Raw genomic sequence first — 21,216 nt, forward strand, 5'->3', positions numbered from 1 at the left:
CACACCTGATGCCCCTGGTGAGCTGACAGCTTCTGGTCAGTAGCCTCTTCTCTGATCAGCCCATATGTTTCTGCTCACGTCAACTTTGTTCAAGGTGTAGTAGGAATCAACTCCATTTGTTTCCAAACCTATTTATACTTCTGTGTTTTTATTTTATTTTTGCAATATAACTAAAAATTATGTACTGGTGAGATATCAGTGCAAAAAAACGTGGTCTTATTTCTTTGGAAACTAACTTAAATGCTTTTGAAAGGCTCAAAGATGAATCAGTGAAAACACTGTAATACTCGGTGTAGGCAAGATGGCTATAAAAGTCTGGGGGAAAAACACACACACACACAAATTTTGCGCTTACATTTATAACTGTCTTCAAGTTCCCACTACATCAAAAGATGGATAAATACATGTGCACTTAGGTGTTTTAAGCTAAAAGAAATACCTGCTATGAATCATTTTTTGTGATTCTCTTTTAATCATCTTTTGGAAGTAAAAGTCAGTAATGAAGGCCTTATTGCTTAAGCCACATACACACAAAAACAATCTTTTCCAGATAATCATCTTTTAACCATCTTTTTCCAAATAATCTAATCACAGTCCCCATTCCACCAGGTAAAAAGGTGTCTACTGCAAGTACAACTTGATTAAAGTGCTGTGAAAGAAACAAACTGAGTGCAGTGATAGACAACAGTGGGTGGTGGTCCTTGGAAGATGGGAGGAAGCCAACTGAGCCGAAGAGTTGTAGGCAGAGGGAACAGCATGGGGGTGGGGGCTGGTATGTGGGAGGAGCTGCAGCAGTGGATGAGGGAAAGGGAGAGGATGAATGAAACTTCAGGTCAGCAGGATTCAGACAAGGCGGACCCTCAGAGGTCATGCAAAGAGTATAAACATTATTGACAGTATGATGAGGACGCCCTTGGGGGCTCAGCAGGACAGTATTGACAGGACCCCCTCTCCATTTTCAAAAGAACATTCTGGCTGCCATGGGAAGAACAGATGAGGGTGTGAAACCGGGAAAAAGGGCAGGGTGGAGGCAGGGATAAAGAAAAGTGATAAAGGAAGTAATAAAATGCAGTCAGTATTATAGTCATTCCTCAGTATCCACAGGGGACTGGCTCCAGGACCCTCCTCAGATACCAAAATCCAAGGATGCTCAGGTCCCTTTTATAAAATGGCATAGTATTTGCACATCCTCCCGTATATTTCAAATCATCTCTAGATTACTTACAATATCGAATACGATACTATAAATGTTGTGAAGTGGTTGTAAATACAATGCAAGTGCTACGTAAAGAGCTGTGGCATGCGGCAAGTGCAAGTTTTGCTTTTGGAGCTTCCCAGATTTTTTCCCCCAAATATTTTCAATCCACAATTGGTTGCTCTGTGGATGCGGAACCCACAGATACAGATACGGAGGGTGTCTATGCAGGGTGAGTGGTGACATAGCACAAGCCACGGTGGAGGGTGGTGGGTAGTCATAGTAGTAGCTATGTTTGTGGCATCTTTAGAAGGACTTATATCTGTGTTTTCTTTAGTCAATCAATCAGCATGGCTGAACTTACAGCCAATTTTTAAAATGCATTTGTGATCTTATGGGGGAAAAAAACCCTACCAGAATTCAAGCAAGTTGGTTTTCTTTTTCAAGTTTGATGTTTATTGGCTGTGCAAGTCAGAGCAAGCCTCTTAACCCTTGGAAGTTTACCTGAATAAAATGAATAATAATGTTCTGTCTGGTCCACATCACATTTGGGTTGGATCAATTTGAATAAAATGACGGCTTACTACACTGTATAGTGAATTTAGGACTTTGGTAATCTCACAGCAGGTAAGACAGGTGTCATCGTCCTCATTTCACAGGTGGGAAAACCAAGACGTATTCAGTAACTACTGAGCTTCTACTATATCAAGACCAGGGCTAGGCTCTGAGACTTCAAACACAAATGAGACCCAGCCCTACCCTGCAGAAATTCACAGTCTAATGAAGAGACAGACATGAAAATGTTGAACCATAGAATATCAAGATAAGCAGTGAGGAAGAAAGTGCACTAGAAACTCAGAGGAAGAAGTAATTAGTTTTATCTGGGAGGGTTGGAAGGCTTCCCAGTGAAGCTGACATCTCTGATTGGGGTCTTGAAGGTTGTGTAGGAGTTTTTCAGGTGTTGAGGGGCATTTTTGAGGAATGTGTGCAGAACCATGGAGACCCAGAAGGAAACGGCTTGCTGCGCACAGCATTGTAGCCTCCAGCATTCAGTGGACTGTTCAGAATGAGGCTTGAGAGGTGGACAGGGCCAGTGTGGCTCTCCCATGTGGAGCTCTGTGGGTGCAGTACACCAAAGCAAAAAAAAAAAACAAACAAAAAAAAAACTAGTACATTAGCTTCATGTTCATTCACGCTTTCCTCAAATGCTCTCAGCAGTTCTACATTATGTCTGTGCCTGTGCCTTCTACTCCCTCCTTCCTCACTCACTGTTTTCCCCAGAATTAGTCCAAATCTCAGCCTTTCCCCCGCCACACACACGCCTCGATCTTAGTTTAGTGGAGACAGACAGAAAGAACATCCCTGAACATTTTATTCGCAGAATCTTTTCTAGAATTCAAGGCACCTGGACTGTTTCTTAGCAGGAGCTGTGTCACCCCATGTTTTGAGAAACCTTGAGAAGTGATTCAAATTTTGGTACAAAGGCAACAAAATACGAGAGGTGGTTGGCGCAGGGTGGGGGTGGGGGCATCTCTGCAAAGAAGGCAGGTGGGCTTCTGCTAAAGAGACTCATTTGGTAGAAATTGTCTAGGAGACCTGAGACACCTGAGTCTTCTGGACAGCTTGGTTTTTTTTATGCCTCAACTCTCCAATCTGTCAAGCGATAAATAAGAAAATGTGTATTTTTTAGCGGTGGAAGAGTGTTAGAGCTGATTGAATCTCACTTCTGTTACAAATGAGGAAATAAACTCCAAAGGCGGGAAATAACTTGCAGAAGGTCATACAGAGAACCAGCAGTTTGTCTGGTCATCGGTCATTCATTCATCCATTCCATTCAGCAAATGTTTTGGTGCCTCCCTCCTGCAAAGTACTGTGCTAGACACTAGGACTGGAGTGGGAGATGAAATAGTCATGATCCCCGCTGTATTTGGGGAAATGAAATTACACAAGCAAAACCACTAAAGAGGATAATTAAAGACAGGGATAAGCTGTGATGGAAATAAGGTGCCACAAAAAAGTAAATAAATAAAAGGGCAGGAGTATACTTTCAAGAAGGCATCTCTGAAGAAAGAACACTAAAGCTGAGTCCTAAAGAATAAGGAGTGAGCTGCATGAAGAGGGTTGGAAGAGCTTTCTAGGGGAGAACAGCATGTGTAAAACCCCTAAGGCAAAAAAGTTTGCCTCCGGACATAGAAAACAAACCAATGGTTGCTAAAGGGAGGGGAAGGGCTGGGGAAGGATAAATTAGGAGTTTGGGATTAACAGATACCACTATACATAAAATAGATAAACAACAAGGACCTACTGTATAGCACAGGGAACCGTATGCAGTTGTAATGAGCTATAATGGAAAAGAATCTGAAAAAAAAATACGTATGTGTATAACTGAATCACTCTGCTATATATCTGAAACTAACATTTGAAATCAGCTACACTTCAATAAAATAATAAATAAATAGATAGATAGAAAATGAAGTAGAAAAAAGTTTGGACTGTCCTGAAAGGTAAAAAACCAGTGTGAAGCGAGGCAGAGAGGGCGTGGCCTGGGAGCAGGTGTGATTGGAGAGAGAGGGGCTGGGCAGCCCTAAATTTCAGTGCACCCTCATTGGTAGATTCTTCATTGACCTTCGCACCCCCGTTGGAATGGAAAGGCAAGTACACGTTTTTAATAAGACTCTACTGGTTGAGCATTTGTTTAAAATTCTGTATTCTCAGTATGCTTTTCTGAGATCATGGATTCGAAGAGCAGGTGGGAAAGACAAAAGGACTGAGCTTTTCTTCTGTATCCACCGCCGTACTTGGTTAGTGTTCAGCTCAAGAAATCAGCCAAGGACAGGGGTCAGGAGAGAATTCAGATGAGATGAGGTGGAATTTGGTTTTCTGGTGGTGTCATTCGGTTCTGAGAGCTGGAAGTTCTTGTTTCTGTAGCCTTAGTTCATCCTTCATTTTTGTCCTTTCACCTCCTCAGCCGGAAAAATGAATTTCACTGATTTAGGGCACCCTCAGGCAATCATCTGCGGATCGGAAAAACTTTGCTTTGATTGACAGGTGCCAGTCAAGTTCATGGGTGTGCAGTGCATTGTAAGTTTTCCACTTGGCTTATGAAAATCCATTTATATGTATGATTTTCATAGGGAAACAATAGCAAATGAGAAATAAAATATTTTTCCCACTCACCCAGGGAACAGAATCAACACAGTCAAAGGGCAAGTCTGGTTTCATTTCATGACTGATTTACCTGGTGTTCCTTGCAGTGATAGTTCATTCTGCTCTGGTTGGTTACTATGCTAGTTCCCAAAGGCTGCACAAAGGCTGCTAGGTAGATGGAGTCCCTGCCTGGACTCTTCAGTGAACCCCACCTTTCACCCCCAAGTGAAGGTGAGTGAGCACTCACCCCAGCCCTGCTCTGCAGCCTTCATCTCAGCCCCAGGACCCAACCCCAAAATGAGCCTTGACCTCGGTGTCAAATTCAAGTTCAAACCTCGTCCAGCCCTTCAGCCCAGCCCCAGAATGAGCCCCTGACCCAGCACTTCTGACTAAGCCTCCACGTGTGCCTGAGACCTGGCCTTATAGGGTCCATCCACAATACTGTCGTCTTCTGGTACATACCAATTTTTAAAATAAACCTCTGAAAGCACCTGCCCTCCCAAGTCTTGAGTTCCCCTGCTATCTCATCAGAGACACCTTTGGCCATGAGGAAGTGGGACAGCCTCCTTTAGCCCAAAGCCAGCCAATGCATAGGAGAGGACACCTGGAACTCAGAACCACCCCACCTACTTGGTGTATTACTGTCCTGTGTCAACATTTCAAGTGGACTCTGTGAGCTTAAGTGCCCCACTGGCTCTTGGACAGAACCAGCAAGCAGCGGCCTCAGTCATATCAGGGTGTCATTGATTGACTTTGACCCTCTCTGGGTTCCTTTCCCCTGCCCTCCCCACAGTGTGAATACAGAGCCACTGCAGAAGAACCACGAGACATGGAAAGGAAGACACGGGCTCACACCTGTGTCCATCGTTCCCCAGGTGCACGATCCTTGGTTCCTCATCTGAACGCAGGCTCAAAGGCCATCATTCCTCCCTGACCTGCCTCGCTCGGTATTCCCAAGAGAAAATCGATGTGAGCGATTTAAAAATCGTGTAATACACTACGAGCTATTATGACCTCTCTCAAAATGTAACACTTCACCCTTCTTGCGATGCAGTAGCAGGATCGCTTAGAGGAGGAGCCGACCACTGGCCAAATCCAGCACAATGCCTGTCTTTGTAACCAAGGTTTACATTGTATATAAAATTTCCCACCCAGCTATTTACATTCAGTGTTTGGCTGCTTTTGTGCTAGAAAAGCTGCAGAGAGCAGTTACAGCATATACTGTGGGACCCTCAAAGCCTAGGACAGTTACTATTTGCTCCTTTGCAGAAGAAGTTGCTGAAACCTGGCACAGAGGATCAGAGTGACGGCTCTGAAGTTGGAATTCCTCTGTCCGGATTCTGAATCATCCACTGAGAGGCTGTGTGACCTTGGGCCAGTTAATTAGCCTCAGCTTTTTCTCCATAAAATGGGGATGGTAATGGTAAGCGAGGAATTCATGGAAAGCACGTAGCGGAGTCCCTGTCACGCAGGAAGTGCACAGTGTTGGCTGGCGTTATTATCAAGGGAATGAAAGCTCTGGTTTGTGATGACAGACTTTCAGGGGACAGAGTTAACATGGTTCAGGGCACAGGCCGGGGAGTGGGACAGAGCTGGATGTACATCCCAGCTTTGTCACTTATCACATGAATGACTGTGAAAAATTAATTAATCTCCCTGAACTTCCGCTTCCTCATGCATGAAATAGGAAAAGAAGAATTATAGAGCTGTTGTGAGGCATAAATGATAGCGCTTAGAGCAGAATTTGGCACACAGTAAACACTGAAGAGGTGACATAACTATAATAATAAATAAGAAGAGTAGTGTTTCCCCCAGCTAGTGGCAGCCACCCAGAACAGCCGGGTAGTGGGCAGGATGCCGGCAATGTGTGAGGGAGGGGGTCTACCTGTGGTTAGTGATACTCTTGACACCGGGTTCTGCATATTCCCAGCACATGTAAATTCAATAGACTTTAAAGTGGAGTTGGTCAGACAGCTGTCTAGGAGGAGGCTTTTCTCTAGGCTGATAGGCCCTCAGACCAGGTACCCTTCAGCACTAACAATCTATGAGCCGACTGTTCTTGGGTTAAGCGATAGGTCTGGGAGGACAGCACACACATATATATGGGTGTGGTTATATGAAATCTCTCTGAAAGGTCCTCTTCCCATGAGACTGCCTGGTGCTAGTGATGCTGAGCAGTTTGCTGTGCAGGGTGGGAGCGCCCTCGTTCTGAATCCTTTCGACATCCTCGGGGTTAAGTTATGTAATGGGATGTAAACCTTCTTGCCTAGGGAGCACTGGCTAAGGAGGCTGGGTGTTGTGGGTGGAATACATTAAGGTTGGCTGGGTTTCGGATGCCAGCCGGAGATCATGGCTCTCACTCTCTATCGGCCTAAGATAACAGGGAGTGAGTGACAGAGTCCAGGGGGCTGAGCATGGGGAGGTTGGATGAGGGGTGGGCAATGCAGCATATCCCTCAAGTTCATGGCTGCTACATGGTCAGCTTAACTTAGAAGACTGTGAAACAAGTAACATCGCCAAGCACTTATGCTCATTCCCTACCCAGCTCTGCCTCGGATACTTTACATTGCACGTACCAAGAAAAATAAGAGTTGAAGGACGTCTGCCTTCAAGGGAGCTTACACATCAACTGTGGATGAAAAGATATAACTACACAAGTCATTTGATAACACAAAGGAAAACTAATGAGACCACCCAATGCAAGAAATGCTGTGGAAGCAAGATTAGGTCAATTGTCAAGAACAGTATCAACAGATTAATATAGGTAAATGATTTGTATTCATTCATTCATTCCTCATTCTCTCATTTACCAGAATATTGTGTCATCATTGTGTGATGCCCTCTAGGGACTGTAAAGAATAAGCTTTATGAAGGCAGAGACATCATCTGTCTTATTCCACTCTACTCCACAGTGTATAACCCATAGGAGACAGGCAACAAAGACTGAATTAGACATAGCTCCTTACTTAACCTTTGTGTTTAGATGTATGTGACATTTATGGAGCTCCTAACATGATCTCAGGCTTTTAATTATATAAAATACTAGCAAACAGAAATGTAGTAGGCATCTGTTAGTTTGATATGCCTGACCTCCATCTTTCTCTACGTCCTCAATGTATCCATTTTCCTTTGGCTGACATCTTAGTAAGATGGTTACTGAATCTTAATAAGATAATCAGCTAGTTTCTCTGCCTTCCCTTGACTAAGGGATGACTCCTACCCTGAATAAGGCCAGTCTTCAGCTGTATGGGACAGATATCACAAATGGCTGGAGCAATGGTGACACTCTGAAGACATGTCCATGAAATCCTCACAGCTAGATTCCCAGAGCTGATGCAGTTTCTGTCTTCTCCAAGGTCCCGTCTTCAAGCTGGGGAGTGCCTCACATCCTTTCTTCTTCTTGTCTTTAGTTAGCATGCATTAATTTCTGTTCTTGCAATCAAAGAATTCAAACTAATAAAGCATGAGTGCTGGATAAAAGCGGGTAAGAGGCACAAACTTCCACGGACATGTGAAAGAAGGACAGAGACCTTTAAACACAGCTAGGAATGGGGAGGCACAAGAACTTCGTGGAAGAAGTGGCATTTGAGCTCAGTGTTTAAAGAATGGAAAGAACTGGAGAGGGAAAAGGCAGAAGTTGGGAAGGCTGTACAGGCTGGAGCAAGAGCATGAGCGAAGACCCAGAACCTAAAGCAAGCCTAGACACATCCCAGAACAGCAGTGTCTGTACTAGAACCCAATGGACGCACTGTTCCATGGTCGTAGCCCCGTTACATCTGTGTCAGAAGATGTTCCCTTTCCCATTTTCCATTAAGTCAGAACAACCTGCCCCTCTATGTGTCTCTCCTCCACTGCCTTGAGCTATATAGGATGTTAGAGCCAAAAGGTCTGGTAGGACCAGCTAGTACTGACCATCTCAGACCCAGCCGATGCTCCAGAGCCCTGCAGGTGCCCAAGCCACACATGAAGTACCATGTACCTTAGGGGAGCATTAAGTTTACTCCAAGAGTTATATGATCAGTTTTTATTCACCTTCATCTCTACTGCTTTTCTCCTTTTTTCTACACTACATCTATGCTGGCCTTCTTTCTGTTTCTCAAACTCATCAGTTTTTTCCTGAATCTTGTTATAAAAAGCCTTTGTATTTCCAATAGATCACAGTGGGGGTGCTCTGCTATGTACAAAACCCTGACTCAGGGCAGGCTGGCTACGAATAGTTTAGCTCCAAGTTCCCCACGAATCTGTGGTGCATGATGGGCAAGGGGGTGGCCACCTTTCCACCACACCCCATGTCACAAGACGAATGGCTCTCTGCACCGGACCCTGGTCCTGATGGTTCCTTCTGCCTGAAACTGCTTCCCTGGCCCTTTTCCTGGCCATCTCCTTCTTATGGTTCACTTCTCAGCTCAAATGTTAGTACCACAGAGAGGGTCTCCCTCACCATCTCATCTAAAGTTGCCCCGTCAGTCACTCTCACATTATCCCATGTGATTGCTTTGTAACACGGTAAAATGATCTTGCTGATGTGTACACCATCTCTCTCCCTGCTCTAGATCCTAAGCTCCATGACAGGGGATTCTTGTCTTCTTATCCAGTGCTGCATCCCCCTGGACCACCACTGCCTAACATGCACCACATGTGCAGTAAACATCCATTGGACAGGTGGATGGGTAGATAGATACAAGAAAGATGGATGGAAGAAAGAAGAAATCCCCACCTGTAGAACTACACATCTCCAATGAGTATAAAAGTTCTATTAGAGGTATTTCTCCCTCCCTCTCTCCCTCCCTCTCTCCTTCCCTATCTCTCTCTCTCTCTCTCTCTCTCTCACACACACACACACACACACACACACACACTTGAGAAACACTGATTTACTGTGAAATCCACTGTCCAGATGGGGAAAATGCAGCCCAGAGAGGGGAAGGGGTTGTTCATACTCCTAGACTTGCTTCTTTGCATTTGCTTTTCCAAACCCACGTCAGGCACTGGAACCTATGATCCATCAGTCAAAGTTCTATTTGTCCTTCTCCCTGGCCCTGGTTTTATATGTCAGCCCACAAGGTGAGTCTAATTCCAGCCCAGCCTTTATCTAATTCTCACATAGTGTCACATCTCATTGGCTTTCAGTGCCTGGTAATTAATACTAGTGTCACATAATTAGCACACGAGTCTGATCAGGGGAGGATGCCTCCCCTTCTGCATCTCCCTTTGCTGCCATGTCCCAACTGGGCTCCAGGGCCAGGGTGAAGAGAGGCCCCAAGAAGCTGAGATGAATCCAAAGCCAAAGGAAGTGCAGCATTGACATGGTGGCTTAACTCCCCAGTCCTGGCAAGGCCTTTAGCAGCCTGGTGCCCCCCACCTCCAGTTCTGTGCCACATCCTGCCCCAGGTGTCCTGGCTTTTCTACAGTTTCTCTAAGATCCCCTCCTCTCTCTCACCTCAGTGCCTTTGGATAAACTGGTCCCTTTACCTGGATACTGACACAAGGTGCTTTTAGCATCGTGCGTGCCTATAGTAAGTGCTCAGTAAGCACTAGCTATAATGGGAGTTATGATCATTTGTTCTATGTTTAACCCCCTTTTTACTCTCTCAAAAAATCCTTTCTTTCCATTAATGTAAAACTGAACTCCTGGTCTAAGCTCTGAGAGGGCAGAAAACATGTCTGTCTTGCATCATCTCTACATCTCAATTTTCTGGTAACATTAGTTTCTGGTGCTCAATAAACGTTCGTTGGCTTAAACCAATGAACAATAAGATTTTATCTAATAAATGACAGAGAAGCCCTGGGCATATCTCAGCACCCTGAATGATTTTTGGTTATTGGGGATGGGGACAATTCATTTCTATTTTGGTAATTCATTGCATGGCACTCTTAGATCATGCACGCAAGGGAGTAGAACGGGCTGGAGGAGCACTCTTATTGTCCTCTGAGTGACAGACATAAAGCACATTTGATGTCCCAAGGTTAGAGTCAGATCAAGAAGGTCACTCCCATCTTTAAGAATAGAATTATTCGAGGAGCAGGATGAGTGTCTAAAAGTACTCCTCACCTACACACACACGCTTTCTGTCTCTCTTCCCCAGAATGAAGCTGTCCTGAAGCCTCATTACCCACTATTTAGAATGAAGCTGCCACATTTCCAGGGACTGAAGTCAGGAGCCAAGGAGAAATGTCAGTGTGAGGACTTAAATGAAGTGACAATAAAAAGGGAGTTGCTAATACCAGGAGTTACCTTCCTGGGAGAGAGCTGTCAGGGCGAGTACTCAGGGCTGGGAGATTTACTGATACTAAGTGGATGGTGCCTTAACCAGGGGTGATTATCAAAGACATTTGGGCGAAGCGAGGATGGAATTGGACAGCCTGTGCCACACAGCATGTGGGTTTTCCTGCCTTCACCAATGCCTGCCCTCCTGCCTCCCTGAGAGGGAATTCCTGGCCTCCTTTTTCACTCGCTCTGACTGTTGGAAACATTCTGCTACAGAATCTCTTGGAGGCAGGAATGTCAGAATCTGACACTCTGGCAGGGTTCCCTGAATGTGCTGCGGCTCTTCTCTCTTAGCCAGGTCTTTGCTGCCACTCTCCCTGCAACCTGGAACCTTCTTTATGCACCAGAAGCTACACCATACCCCTCTCCTGGCTGATCCCTGCTTATCTTTCCCTGTCAAATCTGGCTTTTCCTCTTGGAAGCCTTCTCTGAGGTCCCTATCTGTTGGGGTTAGGTGTCCCTGCCTGCACCCTAAACTCATCCCTGCCACCACACTTATACAGAAGTGTAATTGACTGGTTCAGTGTTGGTCTCTCCCACTGTCAAGGTGACGGTCCTTGAGGTTGGGGCTTGTCTAGTTCAGCACTGTGTGTCCTAACATAAAGTCTCAACGAGTGGTAGACGCTGGATGTCAAGTGGTGGATGGGTGGGTGGATGGACGCATGGATGGACCAATAGAAGAGTTGTGTGTATATATGTTGACTCCCTGGGATGGAAGGGGGATGCATCAAGGACCACCCATTTTTTTTTTATTTTTTTTATTGAAGTATTGTCAGTGTACAGTGTTGTCAGTGTACAGTGTTGTGTCAATTTCTGATGTACAGCATAATGCTTCAGTCATACATGAACATATACTCCACCATAAAAAAGAATAAAATAATGCCATTTGCAGCAACATCGATGGACCTGGAGATTGCCATTCTAAGTGAAGTAAGCCAGAAAGAGAAAGAAAAATATCATATGATATCACTTATATGTGGAATCTAGACAAAAAAGACAAACAAACTTATTTACAAAAAAGAGCACCACCCAGTTTTGAATTTTGTTTCGTTTTAATATCAATGGACCCTAACACATTATTGCCTCCTGATCCGTCGTCAGCGGAAGGCAGTGTGCCCCATGAGAGGATTCTCCAGAAACTGAAGCTGACCCACATGCCAGGACTGTTTCTTTCCAACACTGCTGGGGGAGAGGGGGCGGGGCGTATCGCAGAGGTCAAGAGCTCCAGCTCTGTGGTCAGCGTGGTGGAGTTCAGATCTCAGCTCCGCCTTGTGCTGGTGCTGGGCCTCATTTCCCCAACTTGTAACCCACTTTATGGAACAAAAAAGTCAACGCAAGGAAACGTCCTTGGTAGGGTGTTTGTAAGTGCTCAAACGTCAGCTCTTGACTATGACAGTCAAAGGCACTGTATGCACCACTGGTGTCAGTGAAAGACTCTGCACATAGTCCAGCCTACTCTGATTCAACATGAGCCCAGGCGTCTGCCTAGCACACAGCAGGGTTCGCGGCTGCTCTGCGGGTTCCCATTTCTCCCCTCCTGCTTGCTGGACCTGACCTGCCAGCTCCACCTCTAGCCTCCGTTCTGAAGTGCCTTCTCTCATCTACTCTCCACTAGGTAACTAACTCGCACATCAAGTTAAGAATTATATCTGAACTACACTCAAGACCCTGAATGCATCTAGATTTAGTGCTGGGGTTCACTTACCATCCCAGAGCTCAGAGCCTTTATCTGATTTCTGGGTTTGAAACAGTGCACTGGAGGTTGCTACAAGTAAGACCAGCAAATAACCAAAGTGTGGTCCATCAGTAAATGTTTTCCAACTAATTAGACTAGAACATAGGATGCTGGAGCCTGAAGGGGCATTAAACATTATACAGTTCCCACCACCATTTTATAGATGGCAAACGGAGGCCCAGGGAGAACCTGGGATTGACTCAAGGTCACACAAGTACTGTGTTGTGACAAAACCAAGAAGAGACTCTTCCAGGCCTTCTGGCATCTAGTCTGGTACTTTTTCTACAAGACCATGTTATCTTTTCTAATTGAATATTCACTGTGACAGATTTAAAGGAATGCACTATAACTAATTATATTTCTGAACATTTAACCAATTATACATTCTCCCACAGGCCTTGGGCCTACAGAGTCTTAGTACCCCCCCCCTCCACTTCTCTCTCACTGCGATGCTCAGGTTTAGCTGAAATGAGGAGCCAGACTGAAGGTCAGATGCTACACAGTTCTGGGGGCCAGGGTCCATTCGTGTAAAACCAGGCCAGGCTACCTTCAAGCCATGCTCTTTTAGGAGCAGTAGGGAAATATACCCTCTCAGCCTTAGAGAATAAAACACTCAGTTTAAGGGAAACGAGATTTGCACAAGGGAAAAACAGGGAAATAATCTGAGTGGGAAAAAAACATCCTGGCCTCTGTGTCTAAGGAGTTAATCATGTCTACTCTGCACCCATTTCTTCCGCCCCATGCCACCTGTTCCTCCTCGACTTCTAAAGTTCCAGCAAGAAGCACTAGCCACAGGGGCCCCAGAGGCCCAACTTAAGGTGCGAAGCCGAGCAGATGACATCAGGGAATAGATGGGGAATGTGAGATTTATATCCCACCAGATAATATTTCATTGCCGCAAGGAAAGAAGAGCTCCTAAAAATACTGCAGACAGCATATTATAATATTTTAACGGGGTTTATGCACTCCCCATACACACTTCACCCAGTAAGATGGAGCGTGCTTTTTGACAAATCTATATTTAACATGAGAGGACTAATACACAATGTATGCTTCCTGGTGGAGAAATCCATAGCTATGGAAATCTTGATTCTGGTGATTACAATAGACATTTAAAGACAGTGCTTATTGTCGGCTGCAAATGGATGGAGAGTCCTCATTAGGGTGAAAGAAAAAAATAGTGTGAGTGGTATAGAATACACCTACCCAGCACAGGGGAGCAGGAGGTCCAGGGTGACCCAACTGTCATGTCTGTTTGAGTCCAGCTCCTCCTCATCCCCTCCTGCAGGTCATGTGCCCCTCTCTTCAAGCATTCATTCATTCATTCATTCATTCATTCAACAAACATTTACTAAGCACCTACCATGTCCCAGGCACTATGCTGGCTTTGGGACACAAATGAGACCCCTGTTTTCAGGAAATTGACAGTGATCCCAGCAGCCACAGATATATACAAGCCAAAAAAGAAAATGATTTCAAGTAATCATTGAATTATTAAATTCAAGTATGAAAGATAAGATGAGGGGGTGATAGAGACCTACAGGGAGATAAGGGGAGGATGGGGTCATTATTTAGAACAAGTGATGAAGAAAGGCCTGTTCAAGGAGGTGAGATTTGAGTTGAGAGAAAACTTCTGGAAAGGAGTGAGCACTGCAAGGAGGTAAGGGAAGAGCATTGCAGAGTGTCCTGGGCAGAGTGAGCTTGGAGCCTTTAGGAACAGCACCGAAGGCCAGTGTGGCTAGAGCAGGGAGCAAGGGGAGTGGTGTGAGAGAGGAGGGGGTTACAGGTGCAGGTTTATCTGGCTCTGAGTCATGGTGAGATGTTCAAGAGTTTTTCCTGTGTGCAATGGGAAACCTCAAAACTTTTGAGAGATTCTGTACAAGGAAGGGAAATAATGTGTTTCATTTGTGGTTTTTCTCTGTTTTCTATTTTTTTTTTTTTAATTAAAAGGATCCCTCTAGCTTCTAGGTGGAGGATGGATGTCACTACTGAAAACCGAATGCCATAATGCTGGAGTTCATGAGGGGCACCTTCAGATACCAGGAGGGTCATGAAGTGGGTTAAGAGCAGGCATACGAGGTTCTGATTTCAAAGAGTGGTCAGTGAGTGGACTGGGCACCTTGAGAAGTAGTGAGTGCCCAGGAACTACAAGCATGCAAGCAGATGTTAAAGGCCACCTGCCAGATCCCCTATAGATGGCATGCTGCTTTACATTAGAAGTCAGACAGATGATGTGTGTGGTTCTGTTACAATCTTTAACAGATGATTTTTCAAGGGCATAAAGCGAGGGTCTAGGAACTGACTGAAAACTAAGATGCAGAGTAGGCAATTGGGTCCCAATGGCTACTGGCATTCCTCAGTGCAGCATGGCCCAGTGCATCAGTAACATGTTTAAAAACATTCACCAACAAAGGGTCTGGGGGATGTAGGAATTTGACAAAATTTGGTTAAAATTGATCAGGATCCTCACAATCTTTTATGTAGCTAGTAGCAAAAACCAAGAGGAGGACAGAGTTTGGCCATTTCCCAAATTTATTTGCCCAGAGAAGCCTTTTCTTTTTTAGGAGGCTTTTTTATTTTATAGGGCTACAGTTTCATGGATCACATTTGGGCAATGCTCATGCAGCATAATTTGAGACCCCCATCTACAAAGGCAGTGTAGGGTCATGGAGGAAGGTGATGTGGTAAAGAGAGCAGAGGCTCTAAGAGCACCAGCTTTTTCATTTTAAAATAAAATTTATAATATCAAAGTCACAGGGTTGTGATGAGAACTAAATAGCCTAGCATATGCTGCAAAGCACCCTAAAATACGGTTACTGTGATGAAGATGACTTGTCTCCCTCACCATCCACATTAAGATGGTAATTTCCAGGTACTGCGGTGGCATTGGGGTTGGGCACTTGACTGCAGCAAAGACCATGAACCCTCATCCTACATCACACATTAAAGTGAAGTTTAGCAGCTGAATGCCTGCAGCTTGGCGCCCTAACTTTGGTCTTTTTAGCATGATATTCTAAGCAGCAGTGTAACCAGACACAAGCCAGTATGGGTAACTGTACAGGAATCTTACAATGTGGCACCTGTGGGGATGTTCACAGAGCTATTCTACTACTACGGCTGACACACTGTGGGGCCTGAAAAATCAGCCAGCAGGATGAACAAATACACAATGCGCATCGCAGAGAAATGTACACTGAAAGCTAAGGGTAGGCTGAGAAAATCAACATCTGTTTTCTTAAATGTGCGTCAGCAGCAAGCTGGCAGACCTTCTTCCTGTAGCATCTTATTATGCGTTGCCTCAAAGCAATGGGCAGTGTCATAGAAAGATCACTGGATTAGGGCCCAGATACCTGCCCAACTCAGATATGTTCCAGCTGTGCTACCTTGGACATGCTCATTAACTTTCTGAGCCTTGGTTTTTCCCTTTAAAAAAATGACCCAGCCTTCCTTTTCCTGCCTTAATAAGGTCATTGTGCAGATAAAGTGAGTGAACTTACAAAAATGCTTTGTATACATTTATAATTAATAACCATGACAACACCAGGCATGGAATTGGTACCTAACAAGCATTTGCATTAGACAGATGGATGGGTGGGTTGGACAGATGTATGGGTGAATGGATGCAAAGATGGGTAAAAGGGATGGACAGTTGGAAGACTGGTGGGTTGAAAGGATGGATGGATGGATTGGTTGGATGGGTAGATGACGGATGATGGGTTGCATGGATAGATTAGTGGATGAATTAGTTCTGGAGTCATCTGACAGCATGTTCGCAGCATCATCTATCCATTAATTTTTTCTCTTCTCCTCTTCCAGTCTGCTCCCAGTTCTCCAAAGGAGTCTATGCCATCTTTGGGTTTTATGAGCGGAGGACTGTCAACATGCTGACCTCCTTCTGCGGGGCCCTCCATGTCTGCTTCATTACACCGAGCTTTCCCGTTGACACATCCAACCAGTTTGTCCTCCAGCTGCGCCCCGAGCTGCAGGATGCCCTCATCAGTATCATCGACCATTACAAGTGGCAAAAATTTGTCTACATTTATGATGCTGACCGGGGTAAGCCAGGGGTTAGGGGAGGGAGACTGTTGAGGGATGGAGAGAAAATTACCAGGAGGAAGAAAAATGATACCTCTCTGCCTTCTCAAAAGCATGGAGGACTGATCCAGAAATGCTTTATGTCTGTGCACTGATTTTCCCATAGCTGATCTATAACTCACAGTGTGGAAACACATCCTTGAAGAGAATAATCCCCTTAATGCACCATGTCTCTCTACTGCTCACTAAGCTTCCATGGGTCCTGAGCCCAGACTCAGACGTCAAGGACCTCAGCTGAATGGCTCCTGGCTCATGGCACAGTTTTTAGGAGTAGAGACTCTGGAGTCAGACAGACCTGGATCTGAATTCCATGTTTTTTCCTCTCCGGCTGTTTGACTTTGGGCAAGCTCCCTCTGCCTCAGTTTGATTATTTATGCAGTGGGAATAAAATCCTCTATTCCTTCATTTCCTCATCTCTGTAATGAAGATAGAACTGGTCCCTACCTCATAAAGTTGTGAGGATTGGACAAGACGATGACTAGAAAGTGACTGGAAAGTTCCTACGACATAATGAACGTGTAGAGTCTTCTGTACGTGGTAACTGCTAATATCATCATCACCACCATCATCACCATCAATCCTTTCTATAATTCTGCCTCCACCTAAGTCTTGAATTTTCCATCACATTTCCTAAATGTTTCCAACACTTCTTTTTTTTTTCTTCTCTACATCTTTGCTCGGGTAATTCCAGTTTCTGGGATTACACTGGCCTTCTCAGATCTGCACACGCAAATTCCTCCTTTGTTTTGCAACCTCCTCAAACACCACTGTGTCTATTTCCTGACCTCCTAGATGGAAACACTCTTCTTTGTACTAACTCCTGTGGTGGGTGTGTTGTACCAGCCTTCCTCCCCCTGGTAGACTAAACAGTCCTGCAAGAACTTAGCCGTTATTGATGCAAATAAATAAATGGATCATACAAAGTCTGGGAAATGAGGCATAGGAGTTTTGCCCTCAGCAAAAGGGAGGTTTTATAGGAGGCTGCCTTTAAGGACGCTTAGAAGACTTTTGATTAGGAGAGTGGCTTGTGAAATGGTTTTTTAGGAAGAGTTAGGCAGGCAGTATTCAATGAGAATTAGCTGGCAGAAGAGACCAGAAGCACTCTATTTTCTTCGATTTTCCCTTCCCTCTGTTTTGATGATTTCCCTTCTCAGACAAGAAGCCATTATAAGGATGACCTGCAGATGGGCTATTTCAGGACAGCTTTGCAGCATAATGAGGCTTGAGGCCTGGAAGTGGCAAAGCCAGAAAAATGTCATTTTCATCACACAGGATCATCTCTGGGGTCAGTTAGCAAAAGTGGCTGTACTCTTAAAGGGACTCCGCCTACCTCACAACTCTGAGCTCAGAGCCATTTGCTAGCTGTGTGACCTTGGGTCAATGACTAAATCTCTCTGAACCTCAATTTCCACATTTGTGAAACATGGATAATAATGGTACCCACCTGACTGAATTAAGTGAACTGAAGACAAGAAAGCTAATAGAGCAGTTCCAAACACATAGTAAATTTTCAGTAAATGTGAGGCTTAAGCACACCAAACGTGTACTAAAAAGAAAGAAAGATAGGAAGAGACAGCAGAATCAGTCTACAGATGATTCTTTAGATCAGGCACCACACTGGTCACTGTGGGAGGGATCAGGAATGTTATGGGGAGACAGAAATGATATATGTACAAAGACTGATTAATGATGCCAGAATGAAAAAAAACATCTGTTGCAGGCAGAATAATGACCTCCCTTTCCCCGCAAAGATGTCTGTGCTCTAATTCCTGGAATCTGTGAATATGTTACGTTAAATGGCGAGAGGGATTAAGGTTACAGATGGAATTCACGATGTTAATCAACTGACTTTAAGATAGAGATTATCCTGGATTATTTGGGCGCCCTCAATGTAATCTCAAGGGTCCTCCAGTGTGCAGGTTGGAGGCAGAAGAGTCAGTGTCAGAGTAAGATGTGAGAAAGACCTGACCAGTCACGGCTGGTTTGGAAGATGGAAGAGGCTATAAACCAAGAAAAGCAGACATCTTCTAGAAGCTGGAAAGGCAAGAAAAGTTTCTCCCCTAGACCCTCCTGAAAATAACACAGTCCTGCCAATACCCTGATTTTAGCCCAGGGAGATTTATTTCAAACACTGGACCTCTGGCCGTGTAAGATAATAAATGTGTTAAGTCGCTAAGTTTGCGGTGTGTTACAGCCACAGTAGGTAACTAATACACCATCTGTGTCTCAAAGATGAAACAAAGCAGTATCGAGTAATGGACTCCCCTATTACTTAGCTATAAATCAGAAGAGAGTGGTTTAATTGAGTGCGCACTGATTGAATACTTACTGTGTGAGAGGCAAGTACTAGGTACAGAGATGTACCAAACATTCGCGGATCTGATTGACAGTTATTAGGTGCTGTTGATATCAGATTGGCACATTTCACACGCAGTTGCTAAATGCCTAATAGTAATCCATATTTATAAAACCCTTGCCACGTGGGAGACATTCTCATTCAATTCTCATGATGACACTGTGAGGTGGGCATTATTAACAGCACCGTTTTACCATTGAAGACAGTTCAGAGAGGCAAATTAGTCTGTACAAGATCATTTAACCAGTATAGCGTAGCTTCAAGATTTGAGCCTCAGATTATATTTTTAATCTCTTGCTCTGTTGCCTGCTATGTTTTGGAACCAGAGACACAAAAGAGACCCAGAGCCTGCCCTGAGAGAGCTCAGACTTGCCCAGAGAAAGATGGAGCTGAGCTTGCTGGAGGAGTGGGGCTGTTGGAGGTGGAGTGGTGCCTGTGTGTCCTGACTGCCACCTCTCTGTCCTACTCACCCGACCTCCAGGTTTGTCGGTCCTGCAGAAAGTCCTGGACACAGCTGCCGAGAAGAACTGGCAGGTGACAGCTGTCAACATTTTGACCACCACGGAGGAGGGATACCGGATGCTCTTTCAGGACCTGGAGAAGAAAAAGGAGCGGCTGGTGGTGGTGGACTGTGAATCAGAACGCCTCAATGCTATCTTGGGCCAGGTAGTGGGGGCAACAAAGGCCTGGGGGGATGTGGGAGATGGTTCAACAGGGAGCTGGATGACCTTTCGCCCTGGGTGTTATAAAGAGAGTTCTTGACTAGATGAAACCAGACACCTTCCTTCTTACATTCTGGAATTCATAAGACTTAATTCTGACACGTTATGAAATAGCATGAACAGTGAGAGCCTTCACATAGGGCTTCAAATGGTTCTCAGATCAGTTTACCAAAAACTTGCCTCCAGTGCTTCCTTTTCTTGCTAAAAAGCAAATGGCATTGCGTTTTAGGGTTTGTGAAGTGCCATCACATCCTATAGAGCCAGATCCCTGGGTTCGGCTCTGGATCCCGTAACCACTGATGCAGAACTTGGTATCTCATCCATTTGACCCACTGACTTGTTTTAAGAGCCCAGGAAGGCCCCAGGCATCTCCCTTTCTACTGTTTCCTGGAACACATTCTTCTGTCTGAACCATCAATTGATTTTACAGTCTATGAAAGGGCACTGTAACCTCAACAGTCTTCAGCCAGATATCTAGAAGCCACAGTTCCTCCAGTTCCCAGAAGTAAAGCCTGTCCCCACCACAGAAGGAGCAGGTCTTTGTGTAGATCACTTGTCTTTTTAAATTACATTTTTGCATTCAGATGAGCTAGTAAGGAAGGAGACTTTGCGATCATTTTTGAGCAGTGCTATACAATCAAAGATGGCAGTTTTAGGTACTTGACAACATGACAGAGCTTGTTAATGGCTCTCAAGACCCCTGGGGCTCCCACAGGGAATCTCAGCGCCAGCTCAGCAATTACTCAGAGCCCTCAGCAACTGAATAGGAGAGATTTGGAAAGTCAGGGGGTCTTTGAGGCATTAACTCTATGTTCTACTTTACAAAGTGTGGATCTGGCTTCTCAGAGAGAGAAACCAGCAAAAACTATTTCTATTGAGATAGGAGTTCTCTGAGCTGGAGTCAGAGGGTTGGAATTCTAATTAAGTAAAGAACAGAGTAATGGTTTAAATTAAAGACACTGGAGCCAGACTGCCCGGGATTCAAATTCCTAGTTCTCATGTTTACTAGCTCTGTGACATTGAGCCAGGTTTTAATATTCCTGCAGCTCAGTTTCTGATCTGTAAAATGGGCATCATCATCATCATCATAGTTACCTTTAGAGAGCTTCTTGTGAGAGTTAAAAGAATGTGTGTGTATGTATGTATATATATATATATATATATACACGTATACATACATACACACACATGCATACGTGTAAAGCACTTAGAGCCAGCCCCACAGAAAGTGAGGTGTGTAAGGATTTGCCTATTTTTCCTGTTCATAGTGTCAACTTATACTGGTGTTTTATTTTTTCAGTTAAACTTTTAATTTTGAGATGCAGATTCAATACACATGTAAGAAATAATACAATGAGATCCCATGTACCACATATCCAGTTATCCCAGTGGTAACGTCTTGCAAAACAATAGTGCAATATCACAACGAGGAAACTGACAATTGCACTTGGCACATTCGAGGTACTGAATATTTCCATCAGCACAAAGACCCTGTGTCGCCCTTTTGTAGTCATAATGCTTCCCTATCTCCTTCTCTTTTTCCCTTTCCCCAAGCAATCACTAATGTGTTCTCCATTTCTATAATTTCCTTATTTCGAGAATATGATAGAAATGGAATCACACAGTGTGTAATGTTTTGGGTTTGGCTTTATTCACCTGGCATAATTCCTTGGAGATTCATTCAAGGTGTTGTGGGTA

General features: G+C 44.5%; 1 protein-coding gene and 1 pseudogene across 5 annotated transcripts in view; both read left to right on the top strand.

Moving 5' to 3' along the window:
- The window catches only part of LOC102514795, a 51,879-nt pseudogene extending 46,635 nt beyond the window's left edge, over window positions 1-5,244 (top strand).
- GRIA1 (glutamate ionotropic receptor AMPA type subunit 1) overlaps window positions 1-21,216 on the top strand; it is a 289,206-nt gene that overhangs the window by 135,045 nt on the left and 132,945 nt on the right. For 4 of the 5 annotated variants that reach the window (XR_004318833.1, XM_006194867.3, XM_006194866.3 and 1 more), the window contains exons 3-4: window positions 16,162-16,401; window positions 19,278-19,462. Coding sequence is in view for 4 of the 5 variants with exons in the window: in XM_006194867.3 (XP_006194929.1) it covers window positions 16,162-16,401; window positions 19,278-19,462 (425 nt within the window). In the remaining variant the exon portion in view is untranslated. Of the gene's footprint in view, window positions 1-7,097; window positions 7,107-16,161; window positions 16,402-19,277; window positions 19,463-21,216 lie in introns of those variants that run through there. The other variant, XM_032477160.1, reaches the window with a different exon arrangement.

This window comes from Camelus ferus, chromosome 3 (assembly GCF_009834535.1).
Source record: "Camelus ferus isolate YT-003-E chromosome 3, BCGSAC_Cfer_1.0, whole genome shotgun sequence".
Classification (NCBI taxonomy): Eukaryota; Metazoa; Chordata; class Mammalia; order Artiodactyla; family Camelidae; genus Camelus; species Camelus ferus.